Below are 27,366 nucleotides of genomic sequence, written 5' to 3'. Positions count from 1 at the left end.
TTAGGGCTGTTGAGGGTGACCTACCCCCTTAACCGGACACCCCTGTACCAGCTGAAATTAGCCAGCAGCGGCTGGAAGCAAGAGTTTTGCGACCTCTGGAGCTATGGATGCTTTAAGAGGCCCGCTTGTCATTCGCAGCGATATCGGGGAAGGCGGTTTAATTACCGCCAGGTACTAGCATTCCCGTCCAAAGGGTCTAAGAATACTCTGGCGCGTGGAAGCGTATGTGTGCGCACAGAGGACGTGCAAGGAACGTGGTTATACAGGATGGTGGGCACATGGCGGTAGGTGGGAAAGCGGTGCCGAAGTAAAATAATCAATGAAGAGGCGAACGGTACCAGGAGGGAGAAAGCGAGACAGCTTTGTACGCGCTATATACACATCCGCGCGCCCACGCGGACCTAGTAGCTCGTTATCCCGCGCTGCTTTTTTTATTCCTCCGCATACATCCCCGAGACCTTGCTAGGAATTGTGTCGAGCCCGGCTTCATCGATCACTCACGTAAACGGTAACTCTTCAGGCGGCAGTGTCGAATATCCCCCGGATCACCTACGTCGCATCCGGCGGAGCCGATAAACGGTCTTCCAGGAGGTTGCAGGATCCGCAAATAAACGCGGGACGGGCGAATCGTCTCGGATTCGCGGAAACCGCTGCCGGGAGCCGTGCAGACCTTTCAAACGATCGGCACGCTTCCTGCGGATGTTTCCCTTCGAGCGATCGGCGGGTCCCTGAACCGAGATACTTATAATGTACGCCGTGTCGCGAAGAAGCGCGTTGAGGCTGGTCAGTGTCGCGCGGCTTCCTCGTCCCTTAGAAAAGCAGGGGTCTAGCGAAATTAAACTGTAACTAACAGAGAGTAAGCTTAAAGCCGCAGGAAGGGAGAGGGCGGTCGCATCGAGGGTGCCTCCGGTCAGCAAGTCGTGAGAAAAGCGCAGCGGTAGAATCGTGATTGAGTAACGCGCACGTCTGCGACTTCCGACTGCATCGCGCAATGGTAATGGCATTAAGTATGCGCACCTGTTAAGGTCATCAACAGGTATCACTTACGTCACACCTTAGCGTACGCACTCGCTCCGAGTATCCATAATGGCACCGCGACGTTTCCTCCCGACCGTAGGCGAAGATAACGAGGCAGGGAATTGCGTTATCAGGTGCCCGCGTCGTCGTTTCGTTCCGCCGCGGTGCCGTTACCCACACAGCACCATAACATTGCAGCAACGTGCTGGTAATATCACGGTGCAAGATTGCAATGTTGCAGCGCGTCATTGCAGAGACGTTGCAAGTTCACTCCTATGTCCGCCCTGGGCAATATTGCAGGAGTGTATTCCCGCAACGTTCCGGAGATGTTACAGCAATGATCCTGCAACGTTTCGGGCAGTAGGGCCGAAAATATAAATAACATTATATATTATATGTGTGCAGAATCGTTTGAGTAATATGAAAAAGCTCGTGTTGCGTGTCTTTCTCTCATAGAAAATTCTTTTTCCCCAGGGGGATTCGAACCCACGCGACCTGCGGCATCGTAGACAAACACTTTACCGCCGCGGCTACAACTGCTGATTGATAAGATTGCTTGCGTATTCGAACTTATGCTCCTACCGTGCAAAACTTCAAACTCAAGTTATTCAAGAAACGAAGCCTCATTTGACAAACCTCATTAGGGTTTTGTAACACTATATGTAAGTGCGTAGAACAACTTTCATTTTAGGTTAAGTTGGAAAACAGTCTTTAGACTGAACCTTTGCGTTTGTATTTGCGCAATGAAGACGTTTAATAATTATAATAATAATGTCAGACATTAAGTCATATACAGTCGCATCGAAAAGTAAGTTGACACTCTTTAAAATCGCATAACTGTTTTCAAATTGGTCCAAACGACTTCAGCTTTTTTTTAGAAGCTAGCGGAATTAGTTTTCTAACTAGCTGACGTGTTTCGTCGTTTCGAAAAAAATTGCAACCGGTCGGTATAGCGATGAAAACAGCGATGTTCGTTTTCATTTCAAATTTTCTCCTGAGCCTGTAATGAAAATTCAAAAAACCCGTTTGTAGATTGAAGTAAGTTGTACACGTACCGAAAGCATCATCTGAATCGGTTAAGCGTTGCCGCCGCAATGTTGCAGGAATATTGCGCGTCGATGTGCGCGCGATATTGCTGGAATATTGTCGGATCGTTGCCACTGGATCGTTACGCGGTAACGTTGCTGCAACGAAGTGTGCTGTATGGGTACAGATTTACGCCCTTTGTTTTGCATGCGTTCATCCGGCTTGCTGAATGCAGAGCACGGCCTACGCGTCACGTGGTGCAGCGCTTGGCTAATAAAAGTTCTTTATTTTCAGGAAAGGTCGCCGGTGTTGATGCGCAGTGTTCATTAGCATCTTGCGTGACGAGGCCCGATCGGAATTAATCCACGAGCTCGCCCGTGATCTCCACGCGGCCCGGAGATTAATATTCCGCGTGTGTACACCGCCCGGCGTGCTTCCGGCTCGAATGTTAACAGACAACGCCGAGCTCTTACGCGATTCTCCGTTGGGCCATTGATCGAGACGCAGCGGTAGTATCAAGGGCGGAGTACGCTCACCTTATCGGCTGTTCTCCCACGCGATCGAAGCGAATATTCGCCTGGGGATACCGAGCGGTAGACCCTTTTCGCCTCCGCCTTCGCATTCTCTGACCTCCTCTAGCTACCTTATCTCTCTCTCTCTCTCTCTGAGGCTCCTAGGGGCCGCGATGAAGTGGCCCTGCGCTGTTCGCGTGATCGAACGTGAAAATCCTCAACGACAGCGGCCGAAATGAATGGAATGCCAGCCCACGCCTGAGAGCCGCCTGATAGGCTGCTCGATCCGAGGTGAGGCTTCACCTACACCGAGCCACCGAGCTCAGGGATGTGCCGTCCAATGGGCGCCACTCGTCCGCGGCAATTCATTCACTCGCGTACGAAGCATTCATAAATGCGTGCTCCGATAAGAAGCTGAATATTCCGCGAGAGCCGCTGCCGTTTATCAATGACCAATTGGCGCTTCCTCGCGGGGATGAGAGTGTATTCAAGTAGCTTAACAGCGAACGCGCACTAACCCAGGTTGGAGAGGAATTAATCTTCCCTATTTTATATTTCTATTAACTCAATTTCGCGGGAAACGCGGGTTAGTCCGTTTTTGCTATCTACTCGTTTCAATTAATTTCAGATTCAAGGAAGCGGCGGACCAAGTAACGCGCCCTGTGTTTCTGCTGATGTCAAGGAGAGATGTTAACAGTGGAGGATCCACTTGGCACGCTCGAGGATCTGGAACTTGAAGTTGAGGGCGTTGGAAACATTTCATTGGAGTTTTTCGATGCATGGATTAGGCCTTTATTTTCAATCTGCGATTTCTTTTGCTCTCACCCCCTAAAATGGCTCCATTTCATACGAAAATAGTCCCTGAAAACGATTGTTGCAATCGGACAACAGAAAGGGGTGCCGACCAGGCCTTAAAGTTTAGAATTCGTCGATGGTTTGAATTTGCAGAATATTTCGAAAATGGTAAGCCCTATCGAAATTTTCTTCAAATAAGATTCAAAGAGCATGCAATTTTCTACAATTACTGTATATATCATTTTTTCGTGCTTCCAACCAGTTTTTAGATAATAGCGTTTGAATATAGAGAGGTCGGCGCCACGCGGGTACAGGTGGAACGCGCGAGGCGCCGACCTCTCTATATTCAAACGCTATTATCTAAAAACTGGTTGGAAGCACGAAAAAATGATATATACAGTAATTGTAGAAAATTGCATGCTCTTTTAATCTTATTTGAAGAAAATTTCGATAGGAGTTACCATTTTCGAAATATTCTGCAAATTCAAACCATCGATGAATATAACCTTTGAGGCCTGGTCGGCACCCTCTCCTGTTGTCCGATTGCAATAAACTATTTCAGGGGCATTTTTTTTATCAAATGGCACCGTTTTGGGGGGTGAGAGTAAAGAAATAAAAAAAAAATTCGACGCGTATAAATAAGGGCCACCCTAATGGTTCTCCCGTGGAGAATTTCTGTGTCGTAGTGGCGACGGTCGGGTGTAACGCCGCACAGTGGGGCATTTCGGGTTGAAACGCGGCTCTAAGTCCTTTTACAAAAATATCGCCATACTGAAATTTTTTTTTTACAAGTATTTTTTATAGCATTTTTAACACGACTATACGATTTTGAAGAGGACAACCTCGAAATTCTTCAGAATTAATATTGTTGTTTGCTTAATTCAACTAATTTTTGGTGGGATTAAGTGTTGAAGTATGTATTTGAAGTGTGCCAAATTTCATTTTGATATTCCTGGTATTTTTGAAATTATACCTTGCTGAATGTTCTCCATTCTCATTGTTTATTTCGAACGGGAGTTCAGTAGAGTTCAGTGTTCTTACTGGACGCATTGGAAAGGGTGAAACCTTACCTTTACCGTACAGAAAAAATTGGCTGCTACTAGCTGCTACTGAGGTAGTTAGAGGGGCGAGAAGGAGTATAGGACGCGTTTTTTTTTTACAAAAACACCTGTCCTGCCATTGAAATTCAAAGGAATTGAAATACTTTTACATGCGAAAGGAGCGGAGCTTTTTCCTATGAACATTGTACACGATATTATCGGCAATTTGTACATAGCCAGTGAAGGAGTCCTCAGAGATGGCACCTTGTAATATTTATTAAAATTAATTAAAATATGTTTGTCGAATAGTTTCGAAGTAACGTAAACAAAGGTTCTATAACTATTAAATTTTATATGATTTCAAATTCTTCCCCAAAAATTTATTTACAAATACAACTAAATAAGTTTCATTAATTATTCTGTAACAAGAAGGCCACAAATATACGTGATAACTGAGTGAAATGAAGAAATGAGCGATAAATATATGACTTCAGTCAGAAAATGTTTTGCGCCCGCGTTTCGACCCGAATCGCCCCACTGTGCGCCGTCCCTGGAAGCTGGCACGTGCAGGCGAGTGTGCGTGCACGTCGATACTCGGTAGATTCTAGTGGAGTAGTAGACGGTGCCGTCTTTCTCGCGTGGATCGTAATAATATGCGCCCACGCACGCGTGAGAGACTGGGTGAGAGCGTGTAGTGTACGGCGCGGCCCCGTCCGTCCCCGCTTGCCTCCCCCGCGGCCCCCTTTTCAGCGACAGCTCGGTCAGTACCGACCCCCGACCCATCTACCCACGCCTTGTTAATGAAAACATCTTTTGTCAATGAACTGACGTCAGTCCGCGGCCGGATTGGTCGCTGCGCCCGGACCACGTGACCAGTCGCCAATGGGCACGGGCACCAGGTTCCCCTACGCTCGGGTAGCCGAGCGCCATTTGCCCATTCTGTACGGAAGAACGCTCGAGGTAAGGTGTGGCCTGCGGCAGCCTGAGCCAGAGTACCCAGCGGAGAGGAAGAGAGAAAGTGAGCGAGCCGGGCTAAACGGCCAGGGAAGAGAGAGTGTGCGCAGGGAGAAGAAAGCGAGAGGAAGACGGGAATCGGTGCGCGGAGAGGTGAACCACGGGAAACGGAGGAAAAGGAGAAAGGAGGGAAAGAAAGAGAGAGAGAGAGAGAGAGCGAGCGAGCGAGGGAGAGAGAGAGGGGACGAGGAAGTGCCCGTACAGGAATCGAGGGAAGACGCGTCCAGCGATGCTGGAGGGATTCGTGAGGTGAGGGGCCACGGTCTCGGACCGAATCCAGTGACTCTGCTCCGCTCCGCTTTTAAGTTCGTGAGCCGGCAGCATCCCTTTCGCCACCGCAGAGCAAGAGGACCCGCTGATCGACGGAGCGCGCGGTAACGCCAGCAGCCGACTGACCGGGAGGAACTTATCGCGTCTGTCCGCGCGTCGCCCCAGCATAACTATGCCACCGTCGGCGAGCCGAGGCGAGGCGGGCCCGCGGCAAGCTCGAGGGCCGCGCTCGAGATAAATCGACGCCAGACCCGCGCCAGATCATGCGTTTCCCGTGCGAGCTGACACAGTCCGCGGCTCTGGCTCTGTTAATTGGACCTGTCGTCTTTATTTACGAAAGGATCAATAATCGAGACGAGCTGCCGCCGGTGGCGAAGGAGGAGGAGGAGGAGGAGGAGGCGGGGGCGGAGGAGCAGAAGCGGCGTTGAGGTCCCGCAGGAAGCGATGGCAACACGTGAGGACAACGCTCAGGAACGAGAACGTGCGTTCCCATGTACCCACGTTCCGTCACGCAACTCCAAGTGCCATCCGATTGTATTCGATAAATTCTAAGTAAACCTGTCTTAACCAGTCCAGCGTGCTATTAAGTGCCATAAGCCGGGAGAGATTCGTTGGACGTCGCCGCGACACCAGGGCGATGATGGGATCACGTCTGTGAGCGGAGGTGTGTTTTAAATGAATTAAAGACCAAAGAAGCATCAGGAATTAAAGTCCGCAATATGCCAGGTGGGAATGTTATGGAGGAGGATCTTATAAGCCCCGAGTGGCTCTTCAGAGAACTTAGATCCCACGACGGGCCCGGCAAGCTTCTCATCTTAGACTGTAGGGCGCACTCTGATTTCTCTGAAGCTCACGTAAGAGGCTCTGTTCCTTTAGCTATACCTAGTATCATGCTAAGGCGGCTGGCAGCGGGCAAAGTTGATTTATTGTCGACGATAAGGTGCTTAGATCTAAGAAATAGAGTCGAGGTATTCCTGTGCGGCGACGAGAACAGTAGAGGGACATTCGTATTAATTGGTGACTCTACAGATCCAGCGGGCCATCAGGGCGAGACAATTCAAGTCTTAAGTCGGAGGCTTAGAAGCAGCGGGGGATGCGTAGCTACTTTAATGGGTGAGAGAAGCGGCGTTTCAATCTCCGGCTCGTTTCTGTTATTTAGTCTGTAAAGGTCTGGGTTTGACTCCTCTCTTGTTGCAGGTGGTTTCGGAGCGTTCAGAGACAGATACCCCGAATGGTGCGAGTGTAGCCAAATGGGTGGCGAAGGCCCACCCGGTCAGGATTCCAACGATGGTGAACTGATGGGCCTTAGGTCCCTTCGAATATCCACTCCGCCGACGAGATCTTACTCGGACTCTGACAGCGATAGTACTTGCGATTCTGTCGGTTAGTATGCTCAGCTAATGCCTCTCTAATGAAATCTACGGCGAAGGATAACACGGGCCTGGTATCTCGTAGGGCCCGAGGAAGATAAAGACTTTCCGGTTGAAATTCTGCCTCATCTGTATCTTGGGAACGCAGCCAACAGCGTGGATAGGGAAGCTCTGGCACGCCACAGGATACAATATGTTCTGAACGTAACCCCGGATTTGCCGAATGTATTTGAAAGCGCTGGTTCGATAAAATACATGCAAATACCCATAAGCGATCACTGGAACCAGAATCTAGCTAGTTTTTTCCCGCAAGCGATTCAGTTTATCGGTAAGTCGGAGATATCTTTCACCAGTGGCGGATTTAACAGGGCGGCCAATGAGCAGTTGCCTCTTGGGCCCCATCCTTAAAATGAATTATGATTTTATCCAAACTGTATCTTTTTCTGTATTATTACACTGTATTATTACGCTTTATTTTCCCCAAAAATGGGCCCTTGCTCAGAAGGCCCCCCTAGGGCCCTGTCTTCAAAAATACATTACGATTTTATCCAAGCACCATATATTTTTTTCTATACTTTTCTGTAGATACACCTTTCAGTAAACTACTTCCCCAATTTCCCGAAAAAATAGGGCCCCTCGCATCTGCCACCTGGGCCTTTTTTTCTTAAATCCGCCACTGTCTTTCACGCGCCAGCGAACTTTCGTGTCTAACGTGCTTGACTTTTCAGAGGAAGCTCGGAGCTCGGACAAAGGAGTGCTGGTTCACTGTTTAGCCGGAGTGTCGCGGTCCGTCACGATTACTGTCGCCTACCTTATGCACAAGTGCAGCCTCAGTCTGAACGACGCTTTCAACTTAGTACGTAGCCGGAAGTCGAACGTTGCCCCGAATTTCCATTTCATGGAGCAGCTGCACAGCTTCGAGAAGGAGCTGAGAGAACGGGTGGACAGGAGCAGGGTAAACGATCAGAGGTGCATCGGGGCCTGCCGGCCCGGGGGCCCTTGCAACTGCCCGGCTCCTAGTTTCCTCAGCCCCATCGATCTAGGTCTCAGCCCGGACTCCGGGATAGAGTTCGATAGGTGGGCGGCGAGCACGCCGGCCGAATGAGACGGGCAAGGGGGGACCCAGTATAAATTCTAGGTCCCTCCTAGCACGTCGTAGTAGAAAAGCCCTAATTGAAGGGTACGGGAAACGGAAGTTTACAGCCTGCTAAGGAAATGTCCTAGACGCGGCGTAAAAGTAGAGGGTCAGATGTATCCATCACCTACTAAATTGCGAAGAAAGCTATGAAACTGACGAGCGGTTGAACCTTTCTAGTACTTTTTCTATATATATTCTTTCACGAGGCTGCGAAAGCCGCGAGTCTATTGCCGCTTGGGAAGCAGCGGAACAGAGAACGGACCTGTTGCTTCTCAGAATGTACTCGGAGCTGAGAAATGTTCCGTAATTCTAAATCCAGAATTATACGATGCACAAGTCGCGTTGCAATTTAGAGGGAATAAGCAGAGCTATGAGGCCCTGGGACTATTTCTCTTCTCGTTTTATTTCTAAGTTGTCGCGGTAGAATTAAACACTGAAAGTATCTTGTAAGTAGAATCTGTACTTTCTTACGATACTACTGTAATTGTATATTCTGAGATTATGCTTCCAAGTTCGATGTTTTCCGTGTGAAAATTTAGGGTTCGGTTGAATTCGTTATCCAGCGCTAGGTTGCCCCCTACCAGGAACGTTTCTAGGATACGAATTTTATACGTGTACTATATCTCGAAAGGCGGAAATCTATATTTTTAATACTTATTCCTTGAACCCTTCAATTAACGAGGCTGTGTTTGTTTCAACGCAGACGATGCTCGCTCCGCGCGAAACGCCGTCGGAGCGGGTCGTCTACCGGGCAATCACGAGTAGCTGAAGTGAAAGATCACTGCTTTAATAATACGCTAAGTTCGTCGGAGGTACAAAATTGAAGGAGTGTCTCGTACTCAGCAATTAGATTGTAAAGTGTAAAGTAATTCGACACTCGGGCGTAATTTTTCACATAGTTTTTCAATACACAAAAGTGACTTATCTCGAGGAGATTATTCTCGACGCGCGCATTCTCTCGAGCGGACATCTCGGTTAAATAAATTTAAGGATCAGTGCATTTCTATAGGGCATTCCGAATTTCCTCTACTTCCGGAAAACAACAAGTCAGGGTCGTCGTAGATGCGGAAGAATTTTAGTTTCTATTTGGGTGAGGGTCAAGCGGTGGCGGATTTAACAGGGCGGCTGATGAGTTGCCGCCTAGGCCCCCTGACCAAAGAAAAATTATGATTAGGTATCCAAACACATTTTTTTTTCGTACTACTACACCTGGCCCGTTTTTAGTAAACTACGTCTTCGTTTGCCCGATAAACGGGCCCCTGTCCAGAAGCCCTATCTTCAAAAAAATTATGATTTTAACCAAACACTATATTTATTTCTGTACTACTACACTTAGCCCGTTTTTAGTTAACTACCTCTCTATTTCCCCCCAAAATGGGCCCCTCGGAACGTTTGCCACCTGGGCCTTTTTTCTTAAATCCGCCACTGGAGTCAAGCTTCGCCATAGAGCTCGATAATTGCGAAGCTTGACGAGACGCCAGCGTCTACATTGCTCCCCGTAATTCTGTACGAAATTTCCTTTTCGCACGACAGTCTTGATCCCTGCGCGTCGCTACAGAATTACACGCTGTACAGCAATTCGGGACGCTAAATTCTCTGGGTCTTACGGATTCAGCACTGTTTCTATTATCTTACAGATCTCAGATATATATACGTACGTACATACTTAAAATTATTTTTGTAATAAAAGAAAACGAATGAATCGCATTCACATTCCCATAACGAGCCACGATGACCTGATATACTGTAACTATCTTTCATGTACTATATCTATTGTTAATTGAGCATAATTGAAGTTAATATGAGTGTACACAGTGGATGTTATTTTTCATGTAATTAACTATTAAGTTGTGGGTAATGAACTCTCGACTATCGAACAAGAGTAAATTGATGTACAAGTAAGGAAATATATATATACACACACACACACGACACACACACATGCATATATATATATATATATATATTTGACGTTAATGTAATAACAATATTCTACTATTACACTGTTGTCTGTTGTATGTTTATCGAGCGTAACGCTCGGAAGATTTAATCAAATATTATGTATATTACATAAATTATTATTTTATATTCATCGTTGTACATATATTTTAATTAATTTTCAATTAGAAATACAACTTATCTTACACGAGCCGAACGAGCGATTGTTCTTTACAAGGCAGCGTGCGCTTCGCGGAGTTTCAATAGTGATTTCTGGTATTAATGAAGAGATCGTCTGAATTATGGCAATATGTACTTTTATTAGCAAAGATCAATTATAATGTTTGAATCGTGGAACGGCAGAAAATATAAGAAGCCTATTGAACGCAAAAATGTTAATAAGTATACTCGTTCTTCACTCGAGTCTTCAGTTCACCATCTCATTTCAGTTTTGTCAATTTCCCCCGCTACAACTTGTAATGCTTAAATGATTAAATCGATAATTTGTTTGGAACAATTCGCCAACTTATTCGACGTGCTTGCCGCGACCTCGGTCTCGGACATTGTTCTCAGTATATTGAGCGCCACTTCGGATTGCTGCACCGCCTCGATCAGATCGCTGCGGTCTTTGGAGTCCGGCGTTGTGTATAAAAGGGTCCCTAGCCCTACGAGGGCTCTGAACACCGCTTCCGGCTCGTTCAAACGCGGCAGAACGGAGAACATCACGTTCAGACAGTGCGCTCTGCCATCCGCGTCGTTGTACTTGTTCAAGGCGACGGTTAGATTCAATATGTACGTCGATACCGCTACCTGCAAATGGATGCCGGATTAGTTGCGCGCAGAGGTGCACAAATTTTATTTCGAATAACGAATAAGCCCCCAAGATTTATTCGTCAATAACGATTTTATTCGCCGAAAAATTATTTGTGAATAACGAATAAATCTGCAGCGTTGTTCGAGCCAGATTTATTCGTTATTTCATTCGGGTAAAAATGTATTCGATATTTTATTCGAGTAAAAGTTTATTCGATATTTCATTCGAGTAAACATTTAGTCGATATTTCATTCGAGTAAAGATTCGATATTTCTTTCGAGTAAAAGTTTATTCGATTTTTCATTCGAGTAAAAGTTTATTCGATATTTCATTCGAGTAAAAATTTATTCGATATTTCATTCGAGTAACGCCCAACTTAGGTTGTGCGTTACATTATCCGCGTACGATTCTACGATTCTCTGTACCTGATTGTTTTTACTCCCAAGGGATTCCAAGCCCGACAGGAGCTTCAATATTTCATCCTTACAATTAAGACACAGCTTCTCCCCTTTCTCGTGCGAGAACATATTCGCCAGCAACCGAAACGTGAGCATTTGGTTAGAAGCAGAGGCATCGGGTTTGATATGTTTCTGGAGGATCTGCAACAATTCCTCCGTACAAAGCATGTTATTGATTTCTTCATAGAGGACAGCGAGTCTCGTTATATCGAGCACAGGGAACAGCACAACGTCCGGCCAATTCAAAAGTATCTTCAGAGTGCTTATAGCTTCGGCTCTCAATTGCTCAGAAGCCTGGCCTTCCGCGAGCTTCAGCAGCGTGTTCAGCTTGTCCTCTGGCACTTTGAACAGCTCACTCTGCTTGGAATTTAATTCGCGTAATTTATCTGCACGGAAACACAAGAACAAGCTTCAGTCTCCACTTAAATCTTATTCTAATTAAACAATAAAAGCGTACCTATGATAGCGGACAAGTTAGCCTGCTCCAGCTTCAAGTACTTCGTATGAGGAATATAAGACTGCGGCAAAGAATTATCCGGCGCGCTGTCCGCCGCTGGTCTCACGGGATCCAGTTGCGCTGGTTCCGTCAAATGCGGAATATACCTACTGCCTCCCGTGAAGGGATCAGCGTACTGTACACCGGTGCTCAGAACTGCCGTAGACTTCGAGCTCGAGTTTTTTATTATAAAATTCGCAACCTGCACACGAAAACAAATTACAATCACATCGAAGAGTAAGAAGCAGCTTCCGAGCTCCGCGTACCTGATCTAAAAACAATTGACTTAGGTCATTATCGTGGAGGAATTTCTGCGCGACGTGCCAAGGGTCTTGGCCGTCGTTGTAGGGTAGTTTCAATGGAGGCACCCCGTCTTGTATATCGACCGAGAACACATAATCATACTCCGCTCCGTTATAAAGCTGTTTCCCAGTGGAAGCTGTGCCGCTGCTAGCCGCGCCCATCACGTCTCCAATCTTTACCCACTTCTGCTCGCTCAGCGACCAACTGTACGCTCTCACCACATTCCCGTCATTGACAATCTTCGTCTGTCCATCCTTGTTACCTGGCTGCTGCAGCACCTTCACATCTGGCACGCTGTTAACATAGCAATTAACGCACCACTCCACCAACTTAGTATCTCTCCGCGGACGGCGTACTTACTCTTGAATCTTAATCTGGTCGAGCACCTGGCGGGCATTGAGCATGGTGCTAGTCACCTCCTCCTCAAACTTCTCTAGCGTCTCCGCGTCCGCGTATCGTTCTGGATCGTACGAGAATATCCTAACGATACCGTCGGAGCTCGCAGCAACTATGTCACCATTGGGGAATAAATCGATACACCATACTGACTGGGCCGGCAATATAATAGTCTGACTTATTTCACTATTATACCATACCCTGATAGTTCGATCTTCGCCCGATGTAAACACACTCGTACCATTGTCTCTAGCTATTATACTATAAATATAATTCTCGTGGCCACAGTACCTTCCCAGACAAGTGCCCAGAGCCGCGTTCCAATGGCGCACGGTGGCGTCATTGGCGCACGTCAAGAACTCCGCGTTACTCAGAGCAGAGATATCGCGAACACAATCGGTATGCCCCGTCAGCTTGTGCTGTACGGCTCCGTCTCTCGCCCATACAATAACCAGCTTGTCCGCCGATCCTGTGACGATAGAGCCGTTCGCCAGGTCGACGACGCACCACACGGCTGCGGTGTGCCCTACCAGACTCAGCTGCGGTTTACTTAAGTCACTAGTGTCCCACAACTTGGCACTCTGGTCCCACGAACTCGAGAGGAACGTCCCTTCCTTGTTACCTGTTCTGAGTTTACATATGGTGTCTCGGTGGGCCTGTATAACGTTCGAAGGCTCTAGTTGGTCCGCTACGTAGACGCATATGGTCTTGTCGTTGCTGCCGGTCACGATCAAGCCCAGCGGGTGCTGTTTAGACGGAGGTATAACGCAGACTGAACTAACGAAGTTAGAGTGTCCCTTGAGCGTGCCGGCGTGCACGTAGTCTTTACCGTTCCTGCGAAATGTTCGAGCGAGGGTGATTTAACGTAATCGGGGGAGCTAAGTGCGGATTGGCGGACGCTTCGGCCACCGTAACTCCGGCGAGGGCTTATCTGTATTTTCGAGTGGTTGCTGTGAAATTAGCGGAATCTCGGGCTCGGCGAGCGAGGGCGGCCGTGTGCGTGCACCAATCTAATGTTAATAAGAACGTTAGCAGGTTATATACCCGGATGGTTTCCATACACGAGCGGTTTTGTCCCGCGAGGTGGAGACGATGGTGCCGTCGGGAAATGTCGCCACGGCTCTCACGTCGGACATGTGACCGAAAAGGGAGGTCCTCAGCTTGTAATACGGCCTGGCCATGGTACGCTGGTAATCTAACGGAGCACAGAGGAAGCGAACTTGTGCGAATCATGTACCGTGCGAACCTTTCCAACCGGAATGTACAAACGCACCAGGACAAATGCAATTGGTTTTGACATTTAAAACGCGTTCGAGCATGCGTGACTGTGTTTGTCACTTCGCCGAGAGTTTTCCGCGTGCATACGCGCCGGATAAACGCACACAGGCGTGGAAGTAGTCCCGCGTTTCCACCGGCGTGTTTTGAGAATTAATTGCGGCAGGTTAAACAAAAGGCTGCGAGTAATGGGCGAGTATTTGTTGCGCGGGGTCGCGGTGGTAGGGAAATTTGTAAAAGTGGCCAGACGCGGCGCAGATTCGGCGTCACGGCGAGCCCTGGAGATTTATTTACGGGTTATTAGCGGCGTTGGCGAGTGGCTTGTTTGGGAAAGTGGGAGGATTTAATTTTCTTGGATTCGGGGCGATCTACCCGAGCGAGTTTTCGGTAATTGTTTATAGGAAATTTGATTCTCGCGTTTCGCTGGAGGAACGTGTCACTTCCGCATTGCCGGCTTCCGTTTGGTTACGTGTTGTTGCATGGGGCCATGGACATAGGAATATTGGGACGGAGATATAGTTGCGGGGGGTGATATCCTTGCGGGAGAGGCGACGAGGTAATATACGCCTTCTTTCTATTGGCTGCTGCTTCGCACATGCGCAGTGATGTGTAATGATGAACGAATGTCGCGTCGCAAACAGTGGTGGGTTTACTACGTTACATCGAATTCACTACGTGACACGCGTAAAAAATATAACTAGCCTAATAGACATCTACCCTAATAGCGAATTCGGTACCTACAACTGACTGCACTGGAGCCAGAAAATGACTTGGATTGGTTGTTAAATTAAGCCATTTACTACGTCTTATTCTACACGTAGAGAATTTACGTTTCTACGTTAAGTAAAATACGGACCCTCCACTGGTCGCAAGTAGGGATAGTGGCAGCCATATTTGAAGCGTTTCTCGTAGTGTGGTATGCAGTGCGTATTCACCTCATATATTTTAATAATTATAGATACATGTTTCTCTTCAATTTTCATTATTTTTACAATTTATATTCGTGAATAATCACTTCGTTAGTATATACTTACAATTAGACGTCTGTAGTTACCAATCTGTAGCAAATACTTTTTCATAATTAGCGGTACGGAGTATGCGTAAATGCAACCAATCAAATCCAGGCAGATGCTTGTGCTCTCCCCTCTCCCCTCAAACACGTATCACTCCTCTCGCCTAAAGTCGCAACTATTCCTCCGTCCCTATGTCCATGCATGGAGCCGCTAATCTAGCGAGTGAAACCGGTGTGTCTCGTGGCAAGCGGCTGCTACGTGTGCTCCACGATGAGATTTACGGAGAAGCTGCTGTGCTTGTTCGCGATATTCGCTGTCACGAATGCCGGCGGACCTACCCTCGTTCTGCTCGACAAATTGGCGATCAAAGAAACGCATTCCATATTTTTTAAGACACTTCAGGGTACGTAAACATTGCACTAAACATCCGGAGAATATCCGTCAATAATCGTTCAGCGATTCTAACCTCTTAAGAATTACCTTCGCAATATTATTTACGTTTCCCGCGAACAGTACCTCAAAATTCCACCTCCTTAACATAACCTCATCTTCTTTCGAAACAACAGTTATTTCATCCCAGTTCGCAGACATTTACGTAGTAAAATAGCAACGTAAGAAAAGCTCGTGATTTTGTTAACATTTTTCTAAAATTCAGCGCGTCGTTAAGAGGTTAAACGTTACGTGGACAGATTCGCAGGGAAAGCCTCAAACTTGTATTGTCTGTTGCAGATAGCGGCTACGCGTTAACGTTTAAGATAGCCGACGATGCTAGCTTACAGCTCTCCAAGTACGGAGAATACCTGTACGAGCATTTAGTAATCTTCGCTCCCTCCGTGGAGGAGTTTGGCGGGGCCTTAAGCGTCGAGGCAGTCACCGACTTTATCGATGGCGGTGGAAACGTCCTCGTCGCTGGTTCCTCGCAGTCGGGAGACGCGCTGCACGAGCTAGCCTCGGAATCCGGCTTCGAAATAGACGAGGAAGGCTCCGCGGTTATAGACCACTTGAACTACGACGTATCCGATAATGGATATCACACCAAGATCGTAGCTGAGCCATCCAATCTGATCGACGCTCCTGTGATCGTCGGCAGCAAGGACGTGCCCCCCTTGCTCTACAAAGGCACCGGGCTGATCGCTGACACGGAGAACCCTTTGATCCTGCATCTGCTGACGGCGTCCAGCTCCGCGTATTCGTACAACCCGCAGAATCCTATCAAAGAGTATCCGCACGCTGTCGGGAAGAACACGTTACTGATCGCTGCTCTGCAAGCCAGGAACAATGCCAGAGTGGTGTTCTCCGGTTCCCTGTACTTTTTCAGCAACGAAGCTTTCACGAGCCCTATTCAGAAGGCTCAAGGTAAGCGAGAGCTCCCGATGAGAGTTTATTCCTAGGCGCACGCAGTTTTGTTTACAAGCGGACGTTTCGCAGGTGGACAGAGGTACGAGAGGTCCGGGAACGAGATGGTAGCCACGGCGATCGCCCGGTGGGTGTTCAAGGAGAACGGCGTGATTCGCGTGTCCGGCGTTCATCACCGCCGTGTCGGGGAGTCCGAGCCACCCGCGGCTTACACCATAATGGACGACGTTGTGTATTCTATCGACGTGCAGAAGCTGATGGCTGATACGTGGGTCCCTTACGAGACGAACGACTTGCAGCTGGAATTCGTTCGTATTGATCCGTTCGTTCGTATGACGATGAAACCGGTAGGGAACGGCCGCTACGAGGCGAGATTCAAGATCCCCGACGTGTACGGCGTCTACCAGTTCAAGGTGGACTACACGCGCATCGGACTGACCCATTTGTACAGCACGACGCAAGTGTCGGTCCGCCCTTTGCAGCACACGCAGTACGAGCGCTTTATTCCGAGCGCATTCCCGTACTACGTAAGCGCGTTTTCTATGATGGGCGGCGTGTTTCTGTTCTCCCTTGTTTTCCTTCATTACAAGGAGGACGCCAAATCAAAGTCTGAGTAGAGTCCTCGCGGTGAAGAACTTGGAAATACTTTGCAAACTGTTCGATTTATAACATTAAGTACACCATAGCGTTTTCATGAGGTACTCTTTAAGAAGTCAGAGCTTAGTCAGGTGTTTAAACGTCCGCGTCTGATGAAACATTTATATTTATTTAATAAAATGTTAGAAACTCGAGTGGAACGAGGGAAGCGAGTGAATTTACGTGAAATAAATAAGCTTGAGCATCTTGCGAACTGTATATGCGCAGTTCGTCGTTGGAAGAGTTATTTCTGTACCACGTTTGCTAATTCAAGTATCTTGGAATTCGAAATGCAGAAGGTATATTTCAAGTTCCAAGACAATCTTTCTATGTGCGCACTGTTTTTAGAGAACTACTCGTGTTATTCGATTTTCGCCTAATAACTTCTGCTCTTTTATTCAGGGGATTGGAGCAGACCAATTTTTTAATTGCTCCGCTCCGACGTCAAAATACTTGTTCAAGCTCCGCGTAAAACGTTTGCACGTGGCAGTAGCGGAGCAGTAAAAATTTTCTGCGCTCCAACTCCAGAGCTCCGCTCCATCGCTCTGCTTTTATTGTTGGGTATTAGTATTTAGGGCCCGATCTATTTAGCTCTTCCGCGGCTCTGGGCAAAAATGATTTTTGCCGCCCTTTATATTTAGTTATAAAGTTTAGTACTAAATTCAAACATGTTTTCCTTACTTTTTTACTGTTTTTTTTTCTCTAAGTTTTACTTTTTTCTGGATTTTAAGTTTCTCTTTATATCGGGCCCTGTTAGTATTCCAACTATTCCTAGGGGCCGTTCGTAAATTACGTAAGAATAATTTTGGCGATTTCTTACCCCCTCCCTCCCCCAGTATAAAAATTCGTAAGATTTGATATCGCAACCCTCTCCTTAAGTAATATTTTTTACATTGATTTTTCCAGTTATTAAAATTCTTTTAAAGGTTTATATGACTCATTTAACTCGGTTTCGGGAAATTTAAACTAAAATTACTTTTCTGGAACATTATTATGATAGAATTTGTATTAATTGAAAATTAGGGTAAAAAATATTATGTAAAGGTGCGATTTCCTCGAAGGGTCATTATGCAACATTGCTCATTAAAGGTACGTTTTTGACGCGACATTCGCTGTCGTGACATTGTATGAATCAAATGTGGTAACACTAGATTTTACGAGATATTGTAAAAACAGCGCTCTCTGTCCAGCCATAGGGGGTGGCCCCTCTTTCACGCGCATATTTCCCCTTCCAACCTTCCTTTCGAGCAGCGTGACGCGTCAAGGAAACCTCGCGAGGCTAAAAAGGAGACTCTCCGAGGACACAGTTCCGTAGGACAAGGAGCTCAGACGCGACGCCGACGTTCATTATTGCTCTGACCAACTGGGACGGAACTCGTGTATATTCGTAAATGCGGATGAATGAGGACTTGCGAGAGGGAGTCCAGTTGAGTGGCCATCTGGCGGAGACATTCGGCCACGGTCGCTCGAGACCGCCACACTTATCAATTACATATTATCGCGCCTTTCAAATGTAATCTAACACGAAAAAAATAATATTTCCAGGCAGAAGAGAAAATTAGGGTCCACGTTACAATCCGCGGAAAATTCTTGTCCGAGTGTACGAAATACCTGGAGATTCACGATTTATTTTTAAACAAACAGTATGTCGACAGCATTTGTCGAATCTAATAAAAACGATGCAGTTGTAAAGAGGAAGCACTGTAATCAGCACGCATGTAAGTATGTACATATTCATCTACTTATATAACATTAGACGTTAGAGCTACAATTACATCCGGTACACCTAGTACATAGAGCCAATGAGTCATCATAATTTTCATTGTTGCAGTTATTTGCTATTTCATTCTTACAAGGACGATGGCTAACAATGGGCGGATGGGTAAGCAAGGTTTCGATCTTTAAACCGGTGAACCGGAATACAATTATTGGTAAATAAGTGCTATTATTCTTGTTTCTTCCGGACAGGAAACGAAGGGACCGTGGAGGAAAGAAGAAAAACGAAGCCACTGCCAGTGTCAGCGATACTGTCACTGCAACAACAGTTCGTGTATATTCGTTTACAATGGCAGTAAGTTTGTTAAATATCGAAAGAGGTATCCCCTACTTCCGAGCGTTTTAAGCGCGCCAAATTCAACGATCCACAATACCTTTCGACCCTAGGTCCACGGTGACGAAGAAAGCGGCAAGATATCGAGAGATGGGTCCTCGATAGCCGGATTTTACGCCGGAAGGAGTATCCTAATTACAGGTGGTAGCGGATTTCTCGGCAAAGTGCTGGTCGAGAAGCTGCTCAGATCCTGCCCTGATGTCCGAGAGATATATCTGTTTATGCGGTCGAAGAAGGGACTGTCCATAGACGAGAGACTGAGGAAGGAGTTTCAGTTACCGGTAAGCTGGAAATGCGGCGAGCGGGCGAGTTACTGTACGGTTTGTTTCGTAGCTGTTCGACACGTTACGGAAAGAGAGGCCATCCTACATCTCGAAGCTAATTCCCGTTCTCAGTGACACGGGCGTTGACGGGCTGGGTATATCCGCGATTGACAGAAAGACTATTATCAGCCGCGTGTCGGTGATCTTTCATGTTGCCGCGAACGTTCGATTCGATGACGATCTGAAGAAGGACATTCTATTGAACTGCCGAAGCACCAGGGACGTTTGCATTCTGGCGGAAGACACGAAGAACTTGGCGGCAAGTAGAACTCCGACTCGCGATTCACCCAAATTCTTTTCTCTCGTCTATTAACGCCGATCGAATTTGCGTTCGACAGGCGTTGGTACACGTTAGCTCCGCGTACGCTCAGTCCGATAAGCCGGTGGTGGAAGAGATCGTTTATCCGCCGATTCTCGACTGGAGAGATGCCATTCACATGGCTGAATCGCTGGACGCGCACACTATACGAGCTTTTACCTCCAAGTGAGTTGACTCGGGCTTATTTAAGGCGCGAGATCATTTAAGGATAGAAAAATATTGGAAAGGACGCTAATAAATGTTTCGCTGTAGGTACGTGGGATCGATGCCGAATACATATACATTCAGCAAACGACTGGCAGAGCAAGTGATTGCCGACTACTCGAAACGTCTGCCTAGTGTGATTGTCCGACCGTCGATAGGTAAAGCATCAAGGTGCACTCTCATGATGACGCTCGTTTTGAGCGTCAAAACCAATCACGTGATCGACGCTCAACCAACGAACGAGCGTCTAGCGTCCTAGGGGAAAAGCTAAATCGAGGTTAGCTTTTTCGCTTGACGCTGAAAGTCACGTGGACCGATCACGTGACTGGTTTTAACGCTCAAAACGAGCGTCCAGCATCAGCATCACCTTCACGTGATCGGTCCACGTGATTTTCAGCTCTTCCGCTTGACGCTCATTCACTCTGACTCGCGCTCGTTCATTAGTTGAGCGTCGGTCACGTGATTGGTTTTGACGCTCAAAAAGAGCTTCGAGCGTCAGCATGAAATGGCACTTTCGCCGATTTACAGCAACATTCGTATGCACAGCAGTGCCGTCTTATCGTTTTCGGGGTCCCTGAGGCGAGCCCCATATGAGGCCCCGTAAATTATTCTAAATTAAAGAAAATGGAAAACACCGCGTTAACACGCGAAGTGAATGAGTATTAAAGCAATTAAATAAATAAGATTAAACGTGGGGTACATTCCACGAGAAAAGGGCCCCCATTTTGAAATCTAAATTTTGGTGTATTATTTTCTTTCCGTCGCATTTGGAGGGCCCATTTCCAATTCTTTTCTGGCTTTTACAACCCCAGTTTTTTTAATTTTCCAATTTTTCCGGAGGCCGCCTCTTTCGCCCCTATGTTAAGACGGCACTGATCCGTAGCAACGCTGGCAATAAAAAAGCATTGTTTCGTTGAACAGTGGTGTCGACGATGTTTGAGCCGATGCCTGGCTGGCTGGACAACTTCAACGGTCCGGTGGGGATGATGGTACTCGGCGGGAAGGGAATATTGCGCGTCTCCGGTGGAAGGCCAGATGTTGCCTCCGATTTCATCCCCGTCGACGTATCTACTAAAGCCACGGTGACGGCCGCGTGGAAACGGGGGCGAGTCACGTACGAAGAAACTTTCCTCGCGCCGGTCATCTCTCAGATTTACCAAGGTTAAGTGAATTAATGCTGTTGCAGGGTAACCGAGGATCCGGAGGTTCACGTTTACAACTGCTCGTTCTACGAGATCCGTCATGTTCTTCAGGAAAACATGGTATCAATGGGTTTCACGATTAACGAAAAAATACCCCTCGAAGGAACCATCTGGTATCCCCGAACCACCTTGACGGGCAATCCCCTCTACTATTACGTGCTGACCTTGTTTCTTCATCTCTTGCCGGCTCTGCTCTTAGACGGACTCCTAAAATTGAAAGGCAGTCAACCGATGTAAGCGAATACACGGCACATAGCTCTCTTTCTCTCATTTGCTGTATCCATGTCTTCCCTCGCAGGCTCCTCAAGATTCAGAAACAGGTATATTCCGCCACGCAAAAACTGAGTCATTTTTTAAATAATGAATGGGCCTTTCGCAACACCAACTTGAAGAACATCCTGACAAAGGACGTGCCAATGCCGGAGCGTGGGATCTTTGGTTTCGACTACAGCAACATTGATGAGTTAGAATATTTGACGTAAGTCACGCGAACCTGTCTCTGCGAGGCATCGGATGTATACCTGGTGGTAGAGGGATAGCTTGTCAAGTTGTAACGTCAGTCAACCACTGGTCAAAGTGGTATTTCGAAATATTTCGGGTGTGGGGATAAGCCAGCCGCTTGCTCAGCAGTTAGCGAGGCAACTTTGAAATCACTGTTTCCCTATATTTTTCGTCCTTTCAACGCCTTTCAAAATTAAAAATTTTCAATTTTGGAGATACAGGTCCCACCGATTTTGAGAACACTGTTTCGAGAAAACGCGTTTAAAGTTTTACGTAAGCGCCGAGTGGCCGGTTGTTACCCATGCATTTGCCGCTACTCAAATGCCTATAACAGGGGTTTTTTATCCTCCCTTTTTTTATCCCCCCTCCATATCGACCAAACTCTGACGATCGCAGTCGATTCCTCCTTCTTTCCTTCTCTTTTTGACTGCGATCGTCAGAGTCTGGGAGGTATGGAGGGGGCCGTTCAGCGTGGCAGCAAGGCGGAAGTGCCCCCGGTGGCTCGAGAGCCACCAGTTAGCCAACCCTGGCCTATAACTTCGGAAATTTTACGAATTTCAACAAATCTTTTCAAACACGTATTCCTAAAAGGTTGAACATTCGAAAAAAAAAATAAAAAAATCCATGTTTAGACCGGAACCTCCCCTTAAGTCTGGGAAAATTATAAACCTCATTTATTTTTTACTAATTTATCGCGAACGTATAAACACATCTACAATTTATAATAAATCTTATTAGTGACATTAGAAAATCTCACAATCAGTAGAGAAGATTCACCTTGCAGAAGGTGCCCTCAATTCTTATAAGATCGAAAATTCGGTACGTTGCTGACGAAATCAAACCATAACCTGCCCTACGCGATGAGACTTGCCCCGACGCATGTGGATAAAAGGTTTACAGTGCGTATCTCATCCCTGATTCTAATTCTACCAATCTCATTCACGAACCGACAATGCCTACTCTGAGGTAGAGAGGGCAATTCACTGCCAAATACGACTTTACTCCATCTCTCTACCACCAAATATACGAGTACGTTTAATGTGCGTTGTACATACGTAACGCTGTTCAAAGTTTCCTTCTCGATTTTTTCCCACCAGAAACTGTGTAATCGGAGCGAAGCGTTACCTTTTGAACGAAGATATGTCAAAACTGGACAAGGCCAAAGAGCATTTGGACAGGTAAAGTAAAGTACCACTCTCGCGAGCATGATAGAGTCCACTCGACTGTCGCGCACGGGATGGACGTCGTGAACGATGACAGATGTTATGTTATGTTTTATTGTTTTCCTGTGTTTTAAGCAGGATGGCGGTTCAAGCCTATCTTTGCTTATATTGCCCAACGACGAACCCTATTAGTCCCATTTTTTCCCCCTCCTCTCTCTCCTTCGGGTCCCAGCAGCAGCAGCAGCAGCGCACCGGGAGAAAGGTGGTGATCTCCCATCTTTCCCCAGTACACCGTCCCGTGATGCTTAACTTCGGTGATCTAACGAGAACCAGTGTTTTCCATCACGGCTACGGCCGCTGGTGACGACGACGGAGGAAGCGGAGATTACGGAGGAGGCTTAATAGGAGAATCAGTGTGATTAATTGCCACGTGACGCTCCCACGCAGCCTCACGCCCTCGTATTTTTACGCTTTCATATTTTTAGTTGCATGCCATGGTAATTAGAGTTTGTTTATTTGTTGGACGGCGCGACGGTCCACCCTTCGAGAGGACACTGCGCCTGTTCCTCTCCGCGTCGACTTGATCAAATTCTAGATTGTACTTAGCGTCTGCTAAATAACCAGTTCCAAGATTCGAATGTTACAGGATGTGGTGGATCGACAGGATAGTGAACGGCTGTTGTATCGTGCTACTGCTGTGGATCTTTGGGAAGATTGGAATCTTCTCGTACATTTTCGCACCACTTCAATCGCTGGCGAACGGATCGATTTTTAACGAATAGTTGCGTTTTGCAAGTGGTTGCGTGTCCCGCGAGCTGGATCGGTGTTGTCTGTTCAGAAACCAGGGAATCGGGTCGAATTGTTCGTCGAAATAAAAGATACGGGAAAACGTATGGGCGGGTTTACAAATTCTTAAATCTCTACGACGTAACTAGCCAAGAACTGAACAGAACGCACCAGGGTTGCCACTGTTGCCAGATGGTTTTAAAATGTCGTAGCCGCCAGATCGCGTAGGAAAAGTAGCCCAAAAGCGCCAAAATTCAAATATCTTGAATGAAAAGGATGTTTAAATATTTTCTTAATATTTCCTGAAACTGTTTTCTTTATTTCTTTTAGATGCAACAAATAATCTTTATTGGAACAAAAACGAATTTAAATAAAACTGATGTGAAAAATAAAATTAACGTTTTAACACAACAGTGATAACTTTTTTATAAAAATTTTTAATATCATTTAGTCTTGGGCATCCCAAATATCGAAATTTCATCACAGAATAAACGTCAGTGATGTGGAAGAAGATTTATTAAGTACAGATAGATTGTTATACAAACCTTTCTGTTTTGTTCCATTGTCCGAGCTGCTCGAATATTCCTCCCCTCCCCCGGGGGTCGCAAAACTTAGGAGGTATCGCTTTATTTTATAATTAAAACGCACCCCTCATCATGAGATGAGCAAAAAATTATGAAAATTAAAATAAAATTTGTGTACGAAATTTTTATTTCGAATACTTTTTTTCATGGTGGGCATGGATCTTCGAGTAATAAGTTGTATACACGCCTGTATAAAATTGTTTATTTCTTTATTTATGTACATAATTTGTGGGGCGTGTACAAGGGGCCCAGGAGCTCAAAATACAAATACATGTATAAATAAGTCGTGCAACTATTCCATTCATAATTTTCATGACGAGTTAAGCGAGGTTATTAATTTTAAAGCAGTGTTGGGTATTATTTGAAGCAATTTGTATTCGAGATCATTCATTCGGATAAAAATTGATTCGTTATTCTTGAATAACTTTTTTTTATTCGGATAATGCCCAACTCTGTCCTAAAGAAACCTGTTACTATCACTTTGCAACATTACCATGCGATATTAGTTTACTTTCGTCCAGTGCGCCAAATTCTGGAATGCAGTTAGCTTATCCAAGTGTAATTAATTTAATGCGATTGAAGTTACGCGATCCATAATACACAGATTGTACTTACATATTTGACTAGAAGTTTTGATATTTCTTTATTAATACTGTAAAGTTTATAAATACATACACCAAATTTCACGAATCGAAGTAGGAATCTTTGTAATACATTGGAAGAAACGTCTCGTCTCCGGTAGGATCTTTAAAAGCTCACTTTACCCCGGATCTTAAAGAAACCTAGCCCGTTCCTGTTGTGTAGCAAGGCACCCAATCCAAAGTAGTTCTCTATAATAATGGATCCAGTCCGTATGTTGCATTCTGACGGCAATAAGCTTATAATTGTCGAGTGCAAGCCCTCGACATCGAATTTCGCCTTTTCTGCCTCTGACCCTAAAATTGGCAATGATTTACGTTCTTCTGGGGTAAACTTTTCCTCTGGGAAACCTTTTTAATCGACTCCCAAAGAGAGAGGCGCAAAAATTTAGCGGGACGCTCCCAGCTGATTTAATTTTGTTTCTATTTTCGCAGCGACTTCGGAAAAAAAATTTGATTCTTTTTAGATATATTTTTAATTATATATTTTTTGTGAAAAATTTGAAAATCGGTGTTTTGGGAATAGTGGAATTCGAAAACCGGTTTTTTGCGACTAGTGGAATTCGAAAACCGGTTTTTTACGAGTAGTAGAATTCGAAAACCAGTTTTTACGAGTAGTAGAATTCGAAAACCGGTGTTTTGGGAATAGTGGAATTCGAAACCCGGTTTCTTCAAAAGTCGATTTCTGTATAAACCCTAAAAGAAAGTTTTATTACAAAATACTTTTACTAATTTTTAAAAAACCTTTTGCCCTTTTTAACGAAAACATTCCTAAGCTCAAAATTGATATGATTAAACTCTACACACCAAGTACTTTCCATAAATACAAGTTTCGCCCCAAGAAAAAGGTTTCCCAGAGAAAAATCTCACGCTTCTGAATTATCATAGCAGTAACACCGCTTAATAAATTTACCTTTGTACCAAAACAGGGGATGACTAGTGTAAGTAAGCCACGGTATATCCTTCGCGAACGGATTCCACTTCTTAGTGAGCGGCAGCGGGTCGCCCTTGTTCCACATCATTCTGATTCCAGACATAAACCTTTTCCTGCAAATTTCACATTCGTTCAACATCAAAGAAAGTACCTCCCGATTTCCAGACGCAGTATATCATTCGCCAAAGCAATAGCCTACGGATGCAGGTGCGGAACTATGCGTTTGCACGAAAACAAATACAACTACGTGCAGCTCAACTACATTCTACCTAAAGCAACTTAACCGGCCCAACCGAACGAGAGTCTAAAAGGGAAGTTTGTCTCCGAGTAGCTATGTACAACACGTGAATACGCAAAGCAGTTATTCCTCGGAATAAAAGGGATCTAAGCTCCGTTTCGGAGTATCTATCTGTACCTAGGCTCGAACTGCGCGAGACTGGCACAAGAGGTAAAAGAAGACCACTCTTCACGAACTCCGTAATGAATTATAGATGACATACCCTCCGCCAATCCACTTAATCGTCTAAAAATTGTCAAACACATCTGTTCATAGATTAAAGAAACCACGCCTCGCAGTCCCACCGGGCAATATTCAGCAGCGCTGGACTAGTATCAAGTAGCTTGCGATCAGACTTACGGCGCCAAGGAGGAAGAAGGGTAAACAAGTTCGCCCGAAACTAGCGTGTCGACCTGCGAGATGGGCACTCGATTGTACTCCAGTATTTTCAGGGAAATGAAGTCGTATTTGATGGAGTAAATAGCTGTCCTCGTCAGCACCACCAGCCTCTCCTTTTCCACGTCCCATAAGCTCACTCTGCGAACATCATTAGCAAACGTTAATCAAGATCTGGCTCGACTAGCGACGACGAGCTGCTTACTCCGTGAGGAGCCAGTTGCCGACCACGTCCCTCTCCTCTTCGTTTATCAAGCTCTCCTGGCAATCCTTCAGCGCTCTCTCTACGACCTCGCTTCTGTCCGAGAAGAACGAATGGATGTCGATGTGCTTGAAGGGCACGTTGACGAGATTTTTGGAGGTCGAGCGCTGGCCGGAAGCGCGACCCTGGTTCCCCACGCTCGCCCTCGCAGCAGTGGCTCCTGGGAATTATTAGAAGCGCTTGCAGGGTAGTTTGAGGAACGAACTGAAATTCAAGCCAGCGCTCCACTCACCAGCAGCTGTAGAACTCCAGTTGCTCGGTTCATTCCCGTCGTGCTCTTTGGTGATTTCTAGCGTGGCTGTTTCAAAATTTCCCGCTGGCCCCTCGTCCAGGTAGGTTTCATCCATTATTCGAGGTTACCAGTTGTTCGGGAGCTTTGTAAATGCAATTATTCGCGGTGGATCGATGCCTTACGTGGGAATTACGCAGTGGCCGTGCCACGGCCAATAATGTTGCTCCCCGCGATTCTATCGCGGCGACTTAACGAATTCCAGACCAGACAGGAAAGTGACATATCAGGTAGCCGTGAAAGGCGCCATGCTCCTCGAATCTAAATTTACCACTGATAAGGTTATCGGCAGATAGCATTGGGCCCCTAATTGGCGAAGGGGGTAATTCGTTCGTTGGCTTCCTCGGGGCGAAGTATCGAGGGAACACGGGACTCCTTTATTAAATTCTACCGAGGGCGTGGGAATCTCGGGATGCAAGAAATCGATCGTTTATCATACGCGAGACGCTGATAAGTTAATCACCCCGATATCAAGTTGTTATCTTAATATATAAAGCAGAAAGCTTCTGTA

The 27,366-nt window shown here is 46.1% G+C and overlaps 5 protein-coding genes across 6 annotated transcripts; 3 read left to right on the top strand and 2 right to left on the bottom strand.

Moving 5' to 3' along the window:
* The first annotated feature begins 5,278 nt into the window (after nucleotides 1–5,278).
* Nucleotides 5,279–10,274, top strand: Mkp3 (Mitogen-activated protein kinase phosphatase 3). Its single transcript, XM_076827947.1, has 4 exons — nucleotides 5,279–6,787; nucleotides 6,872–7,057; nucleotides 7,130–7,372; nucleotides 7,773–10,274. The coding sequence occupies exons 1-4, from the start codon at nucleotides 6,394–6,396 to the stop codon at nucleotides 8,147–8,149; spliced, it is 1,200 nt and encodes a 399-aa protein (XP_076684062.1). The 5' UTR covers nucleotides 5,279–6,393; the 3' UTR covers nucleotides 8,150–10,274.
* A 146-nt stretch (nucleotides 10,275–10,420) lies between these two features.
* Plap (phospholipase A2 activator protein) lies at nucleotides 10,421–14,089 on the bottom strand. Its single transcript, XM_076827944.1, has 6 exons — nucleotides 13,632–14,089; nucleotides 12,552–13,421; nucleotides 12,155–12,485; nucleotides 11,850–12,090; nucleotides 11,360–11,778; nucleotides 10,421–10,930 (listed from the first exon to the last, which is right to left on the bottom strand). Exons 1-6 carry the CDS (start codon nucleotides 13,766–13,768, stop codon nucleotides 10,604–10,606), a joined length of 2,325 nt encoding a protein of 774 aa, XP_076684059.1. The 5' UTR covers nucleotides 13,769–14,089; the 3' UTR covers nucleotides 10,421–10,603.
* Nucleotides 14,090–15,079: 990 nt separating this feature from the next.
* Nucleotides 15,080–17,086, top strand: Ost48 (dolichyl-diphosphooligosaccharide--protein glycosyltransferase non-catalytic subunit Ost48). Its single transcript, XM_076827946.1, has 3 exons — nucleotides 15,080–15,278; nucleotides 15,605–16,231; nucleotides 16,304–17,086. Exons 1-3 carry the CDS (start codon nucleotides 15,146–15,148, stop codon nucleotides 16,846–16,848), a joined length of 1,305 nt encoding a protein of 434 aa, XP_076684061.1. The 5' UTR covers nucleotides 15,080–15,145; the 3' UTR covers nucleotides 16,849–17,086.
* Nucleotides 17,087–18,730: 1,644 nt separating this feature from the next.
* Nucleotides 18,731–23,514, top strand: LOC143377031 (fatty acyl-CoA reductase 1-like). Its single transcript, XM_076827945.1, has 11 exons — nucleotides 18,731–18,749; nucleotides 18,836–18,938; nucleotides 19,031–19,258; nucleotides 19,311–19,559; nucleotides 19,639–19,784; nucleotides 19,872–19,981; nucleotides 20,745–20,937; nucleotides 21,010–21,258; nucleotides 21,324–21,503; nucleotides 22,624–22,704; nucleotides 23,336–23,514. The coding sequence occupies exons 2-11, from the start codon at nucleotides 18,933–18,935 to the stop codon at nucleotides 23,469–23,471; spliced, it is 1,578 nt and encodes a 525-aa protein (XP_076684060.1). The 5' UTR covers nucleotides 18,731–18,749; nucleotides 18,836–18,932; the 3' UTR covers nucleotides 23,472–23,514.
* A 1,169-nt stretch (nucleotides 23,515–24,683) lies between these two features.
* Nucleotides 24,684–27,122, bottom strand: LOC143377034 (tumor protein p63-regulated gene 1-like protein). Of its 2 annotated transcripts, XM_076827949.1 has the most exons (6): nucleotides 26,799–27,122; nucleotides 26,510–26,726; nucleotides 26,269–26,445; nucleotides 26,047–26,154; nucleotides 25,611–25,744; nucleotides 24,684–24,994 (listed from the first exon to the last, which is right to left on the bottom strand). In XM_076827949.1, the coding sequence occupies exons 1-6, from the start codon at nucleotides 26,911–26,913 to the stop codon at nucleotides 24,807–24,809; spliced, it is 939 nt and encodes a 312-aa protein (XP_076684064.1). In that variant the 5' UTR covers nucleotides 26,914–27,122; the 3' UTR covers nucleotides 24,684–24,806. The 2 variants fall into 2 exon arrangements, with proteins under 2 accessions (XP_076684064.1, XP_076684065.1); XM_076827950.1 differs by lacking the exon at nucleotides 26,047–26,154.
* Nucleotides 27,123–27,366: the final 244 nt, after the last annotated feature.

This window comes from Andrena cerasifolii, chromosome 15, assembly GCF_050908995.1.
Source record: "Andrena cerasifolii isolate SP2316 chromosome 15, iyAndCera1_principal, whole genome shotgun sequence".
NCBI classification, from domain to species: Eukaryota; Metazoa; Arthropoda; class Insecta; order Hymenoptera; family Andrenidae; genus Andrena; species Andrena cerasifolii.
Note: the sequence above shows the minus strand (reverse complement) of the source record. Positions and strands in the feature narration are given on the sequence as shown.